The sequence below is a fragment of the Sorex fumeus genome, unplaced genomic scaffold (assembly GCF_029834395.1).
Source record: "Sorex fumeus unplaced genomic scaffold, SorFum_2.1 ptg000061l, whole genome shotgun sequence".
Classification (NCBI taxonomy): Eukaryota; Metazoa; Chordata; class Mammalia; order Eulipotyphla; family Soricidae; genus Sorex; species Sorex fumeus.
The window spans coordinates 12,123,899-12,138,888 of NW_026606118.1; the positions used below are offsets into that span (position 1 = coordinate 12,123,899).

The 14,990-nt window shown below is 42.8% G+C and overlaps 1 protein-coding gene across 1 annotated transcript in view; it reads right to left on the reverse strand.

The window, feature by feature from the left end:
• The window catches only part of ESR1 (estrogen receptor 1), a 297,894-nt gene extending 283,197 nt beyond the window's left edge, over window positions 1-14,697 (reverse strand). The window contains exon 1 of the mRNA XM_056126157.1: window positions 14,222-14,697. Within this exon, the coding sequence (XP_055982132.1) occupies window positions 14,222-14,679 (458 nt within the window). The 5' untranslated portion in view covers window positions 14,680-14,697. The remainder of the gene's footprint in view (window positions 1-14,221) is intronic.
• Window positions 14,698-14,990: the final 293 nt, after the last annotated feature.

Genomic DNA, 14,990 nt, shown 5'->3' on the forward strand with positions numbered 1-14,990 from the left:
CTCTCCCACTGTCTTCATGTGTTCTTCTTCCCCACACAGATAAGTCGCACGGGGATGGATTGCTACAGGATCTCTCAGAAGTGTTGAAATTAAAAAACATCGTAGGCTTCTGTTGAGTTCTAAATCCTCTCCTGATAAATATAAACTTCTACAGAATAAATGGTGTCAGATCATCTTGATTTAGTATAGTTATAAAGCAACAGCCATGACCTTCTTTGATACATTTATCAGGAAGATTAATTAAACGAATGACACATGGTTCCATCAATTCCCATGCTTATTAAACTTACATTTCATTTCCTGGAACAATATTAAACTACATGGCAAAAAAATTTAATAGTGAACAGTACACAACAAATGTTGGATATAGTAATTAACCTCAATGAAAACATATGTTTTTCAACACCGGGAGCATGTTATTTGCCATTTCTCTTGTAACTTAGCTTCTTCAAGTACACACCAAATTAGTTTCTAATCTTGCCCAAACTAAGGGGAAATATCTATTATGGAATTATACAAACTCCTTGTTCACATTGGTAACTGTGGAATAAAAGTAGCACTCAATTGCATTAAAAAAAAATTACAGGAATCAGTGTAAGTCTTTAGAGAAATCTGGAAAGGTAATTCCTCATCTTTCAGCTTTAGAAACTAAAAAGAGGGGGGATAAAAGGAAAGGAAATTTTTCATCACAAAACAAAAGTTACTAGAATGGAAAGAGACTGATCTAAATCAATGAATGATGTTCAACTGCTCATCTGTGGACCAATGTTGGTAAATCTATAAGATGAGAGGATGAGAGGGAATGACCTAACATAGAGAAAATACGTTTCCACCAGATCCTTCAAGCTAAATTGTTAAAAATTCTCACGTGGGAGACCCATTGTAATTTCAGGGTCTTCTTTGTCAAGACCCTGAATGATAGGTTTGAGGCTCTTTGTGTTCCTAGAACAAACAGACGCCATTGGGCTACACTAGCATGGGACAGGGACAAATGGAGATGTTAATGTCGCCCGCTCGAGCAAATCTATGATTAACAGGAAGTCAAGTGATCAAGTGATGTCACATAGATCACATACTATCTAAGTACATGGCCTGTAGAGAGGGCCAAGGAGCTACTGTACTTGTTAGTCTGCCACGACTGTAATTCTGTTGCCTTCAGCATCAGGCTTTTCTTTCATTTCACTTTGCCCTGCGCACATTCCTGTCTCAATTTAAAACAATTAAATTTTTAACTTTAGCAGTATAAAGAGAGTGACTGGACAAAACGAACATGGCAATTCTATCCAGATGCAACATTCCTCAAATGGGATTCTCACTCAGAGTAGTGCAGAGAGCTACTAGCAGAAAGTCTGTTAGACTGTGTTTAATGACTCTCACTGGTACTAGAAGGGCAAACATCCCTCTACTTAATAAAAATCTGTTTAAACATGCTTTAATCAAGAAGCATAAAAAATAGGCATTTGTTATAAAACTAAAAGAAGCAGCCTGGGGACAGGGTCTAAGATTAAAGTATTGTCACAACTCAACATAAAAGATACTATCAGGAATTAATGAAGCAACTGCTAAGTAAATGGCCCAGAAGTGACCCTGTCTACTTTTCTGTACCATTAATGTACCATTGGGAAACTGCACATTCCAAATGTAACATTTAGATTCCAAATCCCCAACTCTCCGTGACTGACAGCATACCTTTGGGCAAGTCACTTGCCCTCTCTGAGCCTTAGTTGGTTTCTTTGGCCATAAAGAGAGCAGAATAGTAGTCTACGCCCACTTGATTGCTGGAAGGGCTCAACAAGATGGTCCATTCAAGGCTTTTGATTCACAGTGCCTGGTGCTAGGTCATCAAAAATACTAGTAATTGGAAATTGTAAGGGGGCAGGGGGTGCAGAGAGGGGAGAAAAGAGAAGAGACAGGAGAGGAGGAGAGGGGAGTAGAAAGAGGAGGAGAGGGAAGGGGAGGGAGTGAGGAGGGGAGGGGAGGAGAAGGGAAGGGAAGGGAAGGGAAGGGAAGGGAAGGGAAGGGAAGGGAATGGAAGGGAAGGGAAGGGAAGGGAAGGGAAGAGGCAGGCAGGGAATGAGGGGGGACAGGAGAGAGGGGAGGGGAGGGGAGGGGAGGGAAGAGGGGAGGGGGGAGGGGAGAGGAGGGAAGGGGAGGGGACGGGACAGGACGGGAAGGGAGGGAAAGGAATGGAAGTTTATGACAATCTTTCCTGGACACTGTGGTGATGGTGAAAGTGCAATAATGTCGTACATCAAAATTATAAACATTAAGCCTACTGTCACCTAGAAAAACACTATAATTGCATTTCTATGAACCACAGTTATTCAACAAAACTTTAGAACTTGTTCAGTCCACTACAAGTCACCTGGCAAGTCTACTAGACTTTTCCTAATGTTTAGCTCAGATATTTTAAAAGAGGGTTATATTCATTCTTAAAAAATCAACTTGGGCATGTGTGAGGCCTTTGGTTTTCACTGTATACCACTCAATAAATAAATAAAGATAAGGGGTGAGATCAGGCTTAAAGGGCTGGAGAGTGTGCTTTGCAGGCCCAAACCCTGAGTTTGATCTCCAACACTGTATAGTTCCCAAGAACCAAGGAGTTGCTCCCAAGTACCAGTTTCATCAATCACAACTGCTAGGTGCCAAAAAAAAAAAAAAAAAAACCCTAAACTAAACTAAACAACCGGGAAAGAGAAAGGCCTAGGCCAGTCCTTCTTATGTAGGGCTGAGAACCTGTATTTCAAGTTGTGTGGCCACTAGACAAGACCCAAGTTCATTTCTAACCTGTTTCTGCTCTGAGCTGCTGATTCTAAGCAAAGAACAGACTTGGGCATTGCCATGTGGAAAGAGCTGAGCCAAGCGAGCCCTGGGCTGTTGAGTCCAGGTCAAGCTTTCACAAGCCCACTTTCCTTAGCGGAAGTGAGTCTTTTCAGGCCCCAGGACCAACTGTAATTCAGCTGTACAGTACTTGCCTGGCTTGTGGGGGCTCTGGATTCTATCCCCAGCATGCTCGCTCCCTGCAACCCCCAAACCAAAGAAACTCAAAACTGCAAACTGTGGCCTTTTCCACTCTGGGGAAGCCATACTTACTCTTTTTTTGTTTGTTTGTCTTTGTTTTGCTGCACACCCAGGGGTGCTCTGCACTCACGGATCACTACTGATGGCTTCAGGGGACCATATGGGTCCAGGGGATCAAACCCAGCTTAACTATATGCAAAGTTAGAGCCCTACAGTGCTGTACTATCATCCTAACCCTCATGTCACTCTTGTATATGTATGTGTATGTGTATGTGTATGTGTATGTGTATGTGTATGTGTACGTGTATGTGTATATGTATATGTACATGTATATGTATATGTATCTCTCTCTCTCCCCTCTCTGTCTCTCTCCCTCCTTGTCTCCCTTTCTTCTTCCCCTCCTCCTCTTTCTCTCCCCTCCCATTTCTCTAAGCAAGTTTGTGGTCCAATAAACAAAATTTCATTACAAAATAAAAATAAATTAAAATGCAAGAGTATTTTAATATTCTTTAATACTCTGTAGATAGGGACAGCATTAAAAATAGCACCTATCCTATTTACAAAAAGAATTCTGCAAATACCCAGAGAGTTGCGGAGGTACACCCAAGGGGCACTTTAATGAACTCTACACAATAGCCTTCAAGGAATGTTCCAATTGCAAATGCAATTGCAAAGCTAGCGCCATCCCTTAACTGCACTGATTTTGAGCCTTTAAAACTTGCCTACTTTGTGCTGGAGTCTGTGGTGATGACTGAAGAGCTAAAAGCAAGAGAGTCCTAGGGGGCATGGGGGGGGACAATCTCAGCGTTTCTATTTCTAAGCATAAAACGTAAACCCTGGGGGCTCATTGGCAGAGGCCTGTGTTTGCATTCCTACCTTTGGTTGTTTGCTAGTTTCATCTTCATATCCTGCAGCAAACATGTACACTCCCATATTCGTCCTCAGTTTGCCTTCCTTTCATCTGATCAATACCCTCTTGGAGCTCTGAGTTATTTCAGAAAGATGGAGAGTAGAAACTAATGATACTGTCATTTTTCTCCCCAGCACTCCCTTTGTCCTCCAGTCCAAAACCCCAGGTGTCTTAGGGAAATAAAGACTTGGAAATGTGACCAGCCTGAGTTTGGAGCTCAGCAAAATCCTGGGCATAGAATGGGACCTCCGGGACCCCATCGTCTCTACAATTGAGGCGGCACCTACAGATGTGTCGGGAAACTTCCAATAAGTAGACTAGGCAAGAGAAAATCCTGCAGAGATTTGGTGTTGGTTAGTTTTATTGTGCTTCTTAATGACTTATTCCTACTTCGATCTTAGAATAATGATCAAAACTGATGAGATGTGACTAGGTCTTTTTGAATCATCTGGGTGCCGAAAGCATCCTTGACTCAAATATGCTTCCAGAGTTGAAAATCCATTTTTTTCAGAAAGGAGCTAAAAAGGATAGTTCCATTCCTTCCCCGCCCCCCAAATTGCAGAGGAATATCCTCCTTTCCCTCTGTGCAGCATAGCTACAGCTTCCGCAGACCAACTATGATGGGGCAATGGGGAGGATGGGGCGGGGAGTGGACGGTCAGGGGCCACATCCTGCAGTGCTCAGGGCTTACTCCTGGATCTGTGCTCAGTAATCACTTCTGGCAGGGCTTAGGGGCTCCTCCTACGGGGTGCCAGGGATTGAACTTGGGTTGGTAAGGCAAGCACCTTCACTGACCCTACTCTCTCCAGTTCACTCCCATCATCCACTTCTTATCTCACATCTTCAAATGCCATTTCAATTATGTTGTTCCATTAAAACATTGATGACATCATGGTCACAGTCCTCCCGTTGTTCATCGATTTGCTCGAGCGGGTCCAGTAACGTCTCCATCGTGAGACTTGTTGTTACTGTGTTTGGCATATCGAGTACATCACAGGTAGCTTGCCAGGCTCTGCCATGCGGGCGAGATACTCTCGGTAGCTTGCCAGGTTCTCCGAGGGGGCGGAGGAATCGAACTCAGGTCGGCCCTGTTGGCTGCATGCAAGGCAAACGCCCTACCGCTATGCTATCGCTCTAGCCCATTGATGGCATAGAAAAAGAAAAAAGAAAACTTATCCCAGCTTCCGGAATGAAACATCACTAGATGTCCTGGTTGAGCCATATGTCATTCACTTAAAATCATTTTCCAAGAACTTAGCAATAAGAAGGGAACAGTTGCTCTAAGCACTTCTCAGAGGATGGCTTCACCATAATATTCAGCCTTTGTCCTCCCTGATACACTCCCTACTGATTTTCTTTTTATTATATGGACTGTATTAGATTTTATTTTTTGGTAGCACAGTACCTGGCATCAACCATAAGCATTTCAACTTCCTACTTCCTTTCAGTTGGAAAAACTTTAACTTCTAATCACAATAGGGTATTAAAGTTGTTTCCTTGAAGGCAAAATAAATAGAGGGAAGTTACAAACATTCCAACCCCAGACACTCTGTTTCACCTCGTTCAGTGTACAATTCCCAGCAACTTTCCGTAAAGGAGCAATAAAACACAAAGACTTGATGGGGCAGGAGGGATGGTACAGCAGGTAATACGTTTATTTGCCATGCACAAAACTGACCAGGGTTTGATCTGGCATCTCCATAAGGTTCCCAAGCACTGCCAGGACTAATTCTTGAACACAGAGCCAGGAGTAACCCCTAAGCATTCCTATGTGTGGCCCAAAAACAAAAACTGAACAAACAAAACAAGCATTTCCTATCATTGGGTGTGTCTCCCACCAAAAAACAAACAAACAAACAAACAAAAACAATGTCTTGCTATGTCCTGGTTGTGTTTTAAGTCCTAGAACTATTGCACTCATTTAATCTTGAAAACTATCAAAAGGCACAGGCCTTACCACCCACTCTGCAGATGAGTATACTGAGGCAAACTGAGCTAAAATGAGAACTCAAGCAAGGTCAAGTGAGAAACAAACTGCCAGGCTCTCAAATCTGTAATTCAGTTGTGCTATTTTATACATTCAAGTTTCATCAGTAGAGACTTTGTGAATATTGAACCCTGGTTCCTGCAGGATAGATAAAACTAGGTAGGTTCAAGTCTTGGAATCCAACATTTTCATCAATCAATAGAGCCCTGTTTCCTATGTGTTCCTATTTTAAGACAGACTGGCTTACACTGCTGCTTCATTAACACAGAACTTGCACCCAGCAGGTCTGTACTCATGACTAAACAAAATTCACCCCACCATCCACGGTGCTGAGAACACATAATGCCGTCTTTTTGGAGCACAAGATGCTCAGGAACTGTTTGAAATGGGAAAATTCCCACCAACGAGGGAAGGTCACCCTGATGGTGTTAAAACATTAAATGCCTTTGAAACAACTGTATAATAAACAACTTTGTAAATTGGTGTTTTTAATAAAAATATAAGCAAAACTACAAGCATGCAGGAAGCATGTCACTTAAAAGACCTCATCTGGCACATTTGTGTTTAGAAAGAAGGCTGAAACCATTGCCTGGTTTTAGCGTAGCTGGTTACCAAAGCTGGGAACCACATCCAGTGACTCTCAGCTTTCCCCCACTCTGCACAGTAATGACCAAGAAAGATCCAGGGGTATTGATTTGGGTCTTACAAATAACTTTTAGCAAATAGTGAATTCGCAAATATGGAATTTGCAGAGAATGAGAATCTAGTGTACTTGCAATGCCCTGGGAACTCCTTTGCATTTTTCTTTGGGAAAAAAAAGGAGGAATCACAGGCTCCTCCAATTCTTTCCATCCAGAAAGGCCACCAAGCAGGAGACCCGTCACCAGGCTGACCGCTCACAACTCCTTATTCAACCAAGAGCTGACAGCGGAGTCTACACAAAGACCAGAACTGGGAGAGTCCTGTTAGAAACCAAAGAGGCCCCCCACCTCTTTGGTTTTGCAAATTTTGGGGGAAATAACAAAATAAAATAACTTTTTGGTTTAGCTAAATCGTATCTCGTACTCAAATGAGAATACAGATCCTTTTTCTCTGGAATATTTGAAATAAACCAACAGGAAAGAAGAAAATGCAGTTTGAAGTTAATACAATGGAAGCTTGAAATCACTTCTGTTTCTCACAATTTTGGTATTGTACTGCAAACATTTCAACGTTTAGAGTACCCTCATTAAATTAGTAAAGCGAGTCATACATGCACCTATGTGTGCTCCAAAATGACAGGGGTACTCCATTGGTTTGTTTTGGTTTGGTGCTTATTTGTTTGCTTTTTGCAGTGTTGGAAATTGAACCTAGAGTCACATACATATAAGCAAGGCATGTGCTCTATCACTGAGATATATCTTTCCTCAACCTCAAAATGAACCATTTTGTTGTCAGACTGCCAAGTTAAAAGTCAGATTTAAATGCCCTGTGCAAGTTTACCTGTTTCTAGAATTCCTGAAAACCAGTCTAAAAACAGAGACAGCAGCTAAGACTACATGGCTAGCTTGATTCTAAATCTTTATGCAGAAAAGTAAGGCCCAAAGATTTTACCCACTCATGTAACAGGATTTCCTAGTTTCTCTGTGCTAGCCCTCTGATGAATGTAATTAATAAGTACTACAACACATTCTAATTTATCCATGCCACCGATGAACTCCACAATTTAGGACCAGGTGACCCAAAAAGTGAGTAAATTAATTGTCCAAGCAACTGCACTCTGTGAAAATTCTCTTTCTGGTTTGGTTCTAACCTATCTTGTATGCAGTGCCACTCTGGGTTGTTTATGGAGGCATATTCTCACACCACTCACTCTCTTAAGACAGCAACTCTGTTGAGTTCTGTTCCAAATGTCACTGGAAATGAAAAAGAAGAGACAAAGCAGGCTAAGAAGGAAATCACTATCACTATCCCTATCACCCCGTTGTTCATCGATTTGCTCGAGCGGGCCCAGTAACGTCTCCAAGGAAATAAACCAGAACAAAAAAAAAAAAAAAGGAAATATCTAGAAGGAGCAATTTTAAAACAGAGAACATAGAAAACTTAATTGGGAAAAAAAGAGGTCAAAATAAGTGGAAAGAGAATAACATTCAAAAACAGAGCCAAACAACAACAACAACAAGAAAAAAAAAAACCAATGAGAAACTTCCAGAACAGACACAGACATTTTTATTAAAGGGTAGCAGAGGGAAAAGCATTTATGCCAATGCAAAAAAAAAAAACCCTTTCTAAATAGTTTCAGGAAACTAAAAACAGAATTTTGTTTAACTTCCAGGATCTTGGAAGAAATATCCTGCCTTTATATGAGCAAGTGAGTCAAGCTGGAAAGAAGGAAGGCTGGGTGGGAGCAGGAGGAAGAGACCCTTGGGGGAGGCAGGATAAGGAGGGGACCCATTAGGAGGTTTGGGTGGGGGTTCTGCATTTTTCCAGTGGAGGTGAGAACTTCATCTTAAACCTCCAGGTGCTCTTTGACCCCTCCTGGGTGTCAGGGCACCTCACAAAGAGCCCACTGAGTATTTAAGGAGGACTCGTTTGTGAATGTTTAGTCCTGCCTAGTTCTTCATTTACTTCGTTCAAGTGTGTTGTAAAACTGCACCGAGCATATTTCATAAGTGATTCACAGAGTCTAGAGTGACAGGACACCCAAGCTCACTCTTAAATCACAGATATGAATAGATTTGTGGCATCTGCATTATCGATTAGTTCCCTGTTGAAATGTTGGGTTATGTATCTAAATTAGAACTACATTTTAAAAAATGAGCAAAGTGCATGAAACAGATTTGACTTTGTTGTTGTTGTTGTGGGGTGTTTTCTGGGGGCGATTGAGGGGACAACACCAGAAAATGTTCAGGGATTATTTGTGTGACCCCCCCTAGTCATACTCAGGTACTATAGGTGGTGCTAGGGATTCAAACCAGGGTCACAACCACCACAGCAAGCAAGTAGCTGCTCACTTGTACTGTCTCTGCAATACAAGTGATTTCTCTGTTCAGACTACATAATAGACATCAGGAAAAATGACATCCTCAAAGTGAGACCAATACTTCAAAGAACGATCAGCATCACCACCACCAATCACCAACACTACCTGTAATTCCTCACCAAACCACCACATCACATATGGGTGACAGCCATACCCTCTCTCGTTTGACCAAGTTTCTTGAAATTATGACTTCATGAAACCATATAAAAATATATCCATTTGGGTACAAAATGTGGTCTATCTGTCCCTCATAGATTTTTTTTAAATCAGGGTTGAAAAGTAGTTAGGTAATTCCAAGTATTATTAATGCCAACCTTCCTCTATAATTCCGAATAATATTCTCCAAGGTGCTGAAATCAGCACTTGTAGTTTCTTCCCTCAGTTAATCACATATATCCTAAAGGTGCTCCTGTCAGAGCCCAGGTTTTAAAGGTAGGATCTATGTGTGACTTGAAGGACATGTCAGATTGGGTACTAACTTAGGTGGCAACAAAGATCAGTCCATTGGAAGGGTTTCAAACAAAATGGCAAAAATAAAACAAAATGGTTTCTTGATTTTGATGCAAGTACCTTTTATGAAACCTCTTACACTTTCACATTGGTTGGTTTCTATTCACAGAACTCAATTCGTGTGTGTATGTGTGTGTGTGTGTTTATACACACACATGTCTACGACATTTCTGTCTAGTATATGCATTTGCGTTCTACACCATTGAGGCCAGTCTGGGCTTTTCCTTCCTCCAAAGAGCAAACTGAAACTCAAAGTTAAACTGAATGACTAATTGGTGCTTTCCAGCCATTGTGCTCTAGCAAATAAAGAGAGCTTGAAGCTTTCTGCTGGGTTCTATGAAAGTTCAATTTCAAATGATAGTGAAGCCACATGAGGAGTTAGCAATACTGCTTTTATACTGAACATATATTTTAGCAGGCCGGGGGGGAATGAGGATATAAAGGCCTATAATTCTTTAGGTCAAACTATTTTCACATAATCAATGTTTTTTATTCAATTGTGGCCAAATCATTAAAGATCCTTATGATAACCCAGGCAATAAAAAAAACAGTGCAGATACATATTTAGATTTGGTTAAAAAGATTTCATTGTATCATTATTCTGTGTCTGCAGTGAAGCTCCTCACTATACACATTAAGTTCTTGCCAGCTATATTTTTAAGTTTATAAAAGCATCAGAAAATATTCATAAGTGAATAAAATCATAAAGGTATTAAAGCCCTGTATAGTTTCTCATTACAATCTCATTTGAACAAAAATCTCTGATGTCCTATCATTAAAATTTGTGCACATATATTATAACTATTTTCCTGATGTCAAGTCTAGCCTATATTTTATATTCTTAAAATAATAAGACAGCATGCTGAACTTGAATTTTCTAAAGTTATGAATATCACATACTATCTTTACTCACAAGAGTTATCCAAAGATTCAAATTAACTTATGGGATATAAGAAAGAAGATTAGAATAAGTGGCAATTATCCTTCAGGGAATCTCAGAAAGTTGTGAGCTACATGGAGTAGGTGAAACAGAAAGAGTGTTTGAAGAGGTGATGCTGTTTTCCATCAAAAATACATTCATTTCTGAGGCAGTATGTTACTCCTGGAATTATTAGACCAAATCAAAGTATCAAGTAAACATAGCAATTAATGGAAGGAAGGAAGGAAGGAAGGAAGGAAGGAAGGAAGGAAGGAAGGAAGGAAGGAAGGAAGGAAATAAATAATACCTACATACAAAAAAAGAATTATTGGAAATTTGAAAATTAGTCATCCAAATACCTCCCTAGAAATGAGTTTCTGTTCAGAGTTGAAAATAAACGTAAATTACAACCAGTGGGATACTTCCTACCTAAAAATTCATGAAGAAGGCAAAAAAGAGTCATTTTATCCTGGGTTCCTTCTTAGAATTCAAACAGGAATTTTGAATGAAACTGAAGGAGAAACTAAATCATACCCACCACATTTTTAAAAATCCAATGTAGGTATTTTATTTATTTTAAAATAAAAGCATACTTATTCAATAGACTTTAAAAAAAAACATGGTTTATCACCCAGTATGTGTTGCTTACTTCTCAAAAAAACTTCAACAAGACACAAAACTTAATTTTTTTTCAAGGAGAAGCCCCAGTAACTTGTACACTGACTGCATTCATAATTTGAATGACTAGTTTGTCCACTGGTGGTCAGCTTGATTATTTACAGATTTCCCTCTCTTAATTTATTGGGTATTATAACAATCTTTCTTAGGTTATTAAATGCCTAGAGTACTTTTACAGATCATATTTTCATACACTGATATGTCCATATTCTACAGCCAACAGAAGAAAGTAACCAAAAGCATCTTACTGTGAAATAATGTGACCTGCCCACAAATTCTCCGTTCATTCCAATGAGACATTTTGGTGGTCAATCCAAAGGATCAGATATTTTATCATACATTTCCATTTTACAAATACAAAAATTAATAATCAGTAATTTCAACTGTTAAGCCAACTGATCTCTAGATATCTAATTTCTAGGAGGTGAAAAATAAAGCAATTTAATGAGTCTTTAGATTTTTATAGATAAAACAAGCAACCACTTCTTCAAATTTTTTGTTTTCTACTTGAACAGAGCATTTGAAGACAGTAGCTCTCAAAATTCTTTGACCTCAACCCCGAGTATAAAACAAATATACAATGGTTACTATACAATCATGTATAATTACAATAAATAAAACTCACCTTCACTAAATATTTTCTATTTCTTCTTTTCTAATGGGCCTCCCTATTTTTAAAGTTGTGGATTCACTAAACTGATTTCATGATCTTTGGGTTATGACAAGGGGGTTGAAAATACTGCTTTCAGTCCCCAATGTTCTGATAACCATTGAGAAAAAAAGTTCTTAAAAAAATTCAGGTTTTTATCTATACATATCTTCAAGCAGAAACATGAAGAGTAGGGCAATATTTAGTAATGTCTATTCATTTCAAGCAAGGAACCACTCCATCTTCATGGAGGCAAAATTCAAACAAAAGTCAAAGATGTGGGAAATAAACTAGAAGGAAAAAAAAAGAATCACTCTAAAACCAGATACCTGCACAGAATCTCATGTCGGCATGACTTCTACTTTATTTTTAAGTTCTTGGTTATTTTCTTAAAATTATTATTCTAAAAGTATTGGAAAATTATCTAATGCAGAAAAAAAAAAGCTTAAGATGGGACACCTTCTAGTGATATTATTTGCCCCTGGGGTGATGAACAATTTTGAGTAAAATGTGTTCCACTCTTTCATTTGACCATGCTCACTTTGTAATTATTAGCAAGGCAGTAAATAATCCACTGGGGAGCAGTCTCATTAGTGTCCATTGAAATTTGGTGGCATTAATTTGCAATAAAAGAACTGAAAATTAAGTGGAAAAGAAAATAGTTTCTGCAGTCTACCAGGAGGTTATGGAATCCACATCAGCGCTGCCTTCCTTCCCATAGAGAATTTCTTTTAAAATGTGTGAATGAGAATTTAATGGTCCTATTTTATTCTAACTCGTTTCCTAAAGTGAACAAAATTAATTCTTGCCCACTTAAAAAATCCTGACTTAAAGCTAGCAAAATTCATTGAGAATAGGCCAACCTTTTTAAAAGTTCGCTTCACGGGATGGCTTTCAGTAATAACTCCCTGGCAGGATCTGCCCAACTATGGGAACCCAGAAGCCCTTAAAGGGTGCAGGGAATGGATGTTCAGATCCCCCAAATCTGCCCATCAGTGGCCTCTAGCGTCACTTTCCCCTGCTTTCTACTGACACAAATATCTCTGGAAAAAAGTAGTGTAAATAGCAAGGGCCTCTCAGCTGGGGATTGGAGCGGGAGTGTGGGGGGAAGCAAACAAGGGGTCTGCATGAGAACAGGGTGCCTGAGAGGCAATAATTAGGTAGTGCCTAACTCAAAGCCCCATCTGGTGGGCGCTCCAATTCCTCCTGGTCCCAGTGCTTGGGACTCACATCCCGTGCGGACACAGGTAACCGCCCCTCTGGGTCCACTAGGATGGGGACAAACGGTCAGAAGGAAATCGGGAGAAAAGTGGGAGAAAAGAAGTCTTCATCTCTTTGGGGGGGGGGCGGGATGCAAAAGGACAAACAATCAAAGCTCTAGTTACAGTGGTGTGTACCCTAGTGTTCCCCGGGAGCTAACTTTTGCAACCCATCCATGACACGCTGGGAACCCAGTGGATCACTGGCAGCTGGCGTGGGGTAGGGGGCACGTTGCGCCCCACCGGCCCGAAATGCAACTGAGCTAGTAGACGAGTATTTTACAAAAAAAACGGACATGTTTACACTCACGGAACACCTATAAATTTCCCCTTGTCACGAGACATGTGTCTCCGCCGTCTGCAGCAACTCCAGGCAGAGAATCCAAGCAAAGAGCTCAGAAAGGAGAAACTTGTTCCAACCCACCAGCTCATCGGTAGCTCTCCTGAGAACTACCATGAAATCCCAAGGGGGATCCTCGAACAGGCAAAGGGGGGAACTTGGGGAAGATAGAAGGGGGTCCGTGGAGGGCGGACGCTAGGAAATACACACATCTAGGAAACACACACACGCACGCGCACACGCACGCACGAGCGCAGAAAAAAAAAAGAAAACAGAATCGCCAATTTCCCATCCCGAGATGCCAGAGGAAAGCAACATGTTGCTAGCTCCGTAGAAACCAATGTCTTTTAAATAACAACTCTGTTGGAAACTGTTGGAAAGCACGTCCCCACAACCCCGTGCCCACAGTCTTAAATTTGAATTCCAAAGAAGGACACCAAGGACCCCGAGCACCGGTGTTTATTTGCTCTGCGGTGGGAGGTCTGGGGGGCTGCGGATCACCCTTCTCCGCCTGCAATAACAAATAACCGTTGCTTTGCAGGCTTCCCGGACAAGCGTTTAGTTAGAAAGCGCGCGGGGCTTTGGAGCTGCGTCTCCCGCAGACCCCTAGGAGGCGGGGAGACAATTTTTTACTTATTTATGTATTTTATTTTTTTCCTCCCGCTTTCTTTTTCTCCCCTTCAACTCAAACTAGAGAACTTGACTCTAGACCCCGGAGATACACCTCCAGCACCACCCCGGGGCCCGCCCCCCACCCCAAAACCCCCACCGGCCACGCGCCAAGGAGCACGCACTCGCGCACGCGCGCGGTGCCTTCCCCAGAGGTGGCAATGGGGCGTCCGCGCGTCCGGCTCCCTCCCGCCAGCGGCCGGCTGGTGCTTGGCCACCACCCCCAGACGCGGTGACGCGGTGGGCAGCGAGGGTACCTGTAGAAGGCCGGGGGCCCGGCCTCGCGCAGGGCATAGGTGTTGGGCTCGTTGTCCAGGTAGTAGGGCACCTGCTGGCCGTGCGGGTGCAGGTAGGGCGAGAGCTGCGGTGGCGGGTGCAGCAGCATCACGGAGTTCGGGGACACGCTGTTGAGCTGGGGGAAGCCCCCGAGGCCGTTGGCGCTGCCATACGCCGCGGCCGCCTCGGACCCGGGGCCGTAGGTGAGGCCCGCCTGGCCGTAGACGGGCGCGGCGGGCGCGTTGAAGTCGTAGGCGGCGCCCTCGGGGTAACCGTACACGCCGCCGGGCTTGCTGCCGTCCACGTACACGTCGCCCAGGGGCCGCTCCAGGGGCATCTTGAGCTGCTGGCGGTTGAGCGGCTCCAGCTCGCCGCCGCCGCTTTGCATCTGGTGCAACAGGCCCATGCCCGGGGCTTTGCTGTGCAGGGTCATGGTCATGCTCCGGCCGCCGCTCGGGTCCCCGCGCCTCTCGGGACTCGGCTACCTGCAAAACGAGAGCGGAGCCCCGCGGTGAGAGGCGGCTGCTGCACGGAGCGACGCGGGCCCGGCCCCGGTGCGCTCCAGAGCGCAGCCCGTGGGTCGCCAACTTTTGAAGTCCCGGCCCCGCGGGCCCAGAAGCATGACAAAGGTGCTGGCGGCCCGCCAGCCTTGGCCGCGACATCTCTCCCGGCGCGACCCGGCTCGGCGGCCGCTCCGATCGGCCGCTTCTGCTCCCCCCACCCCCACCCCACCCCCACTCCCCTACTCCC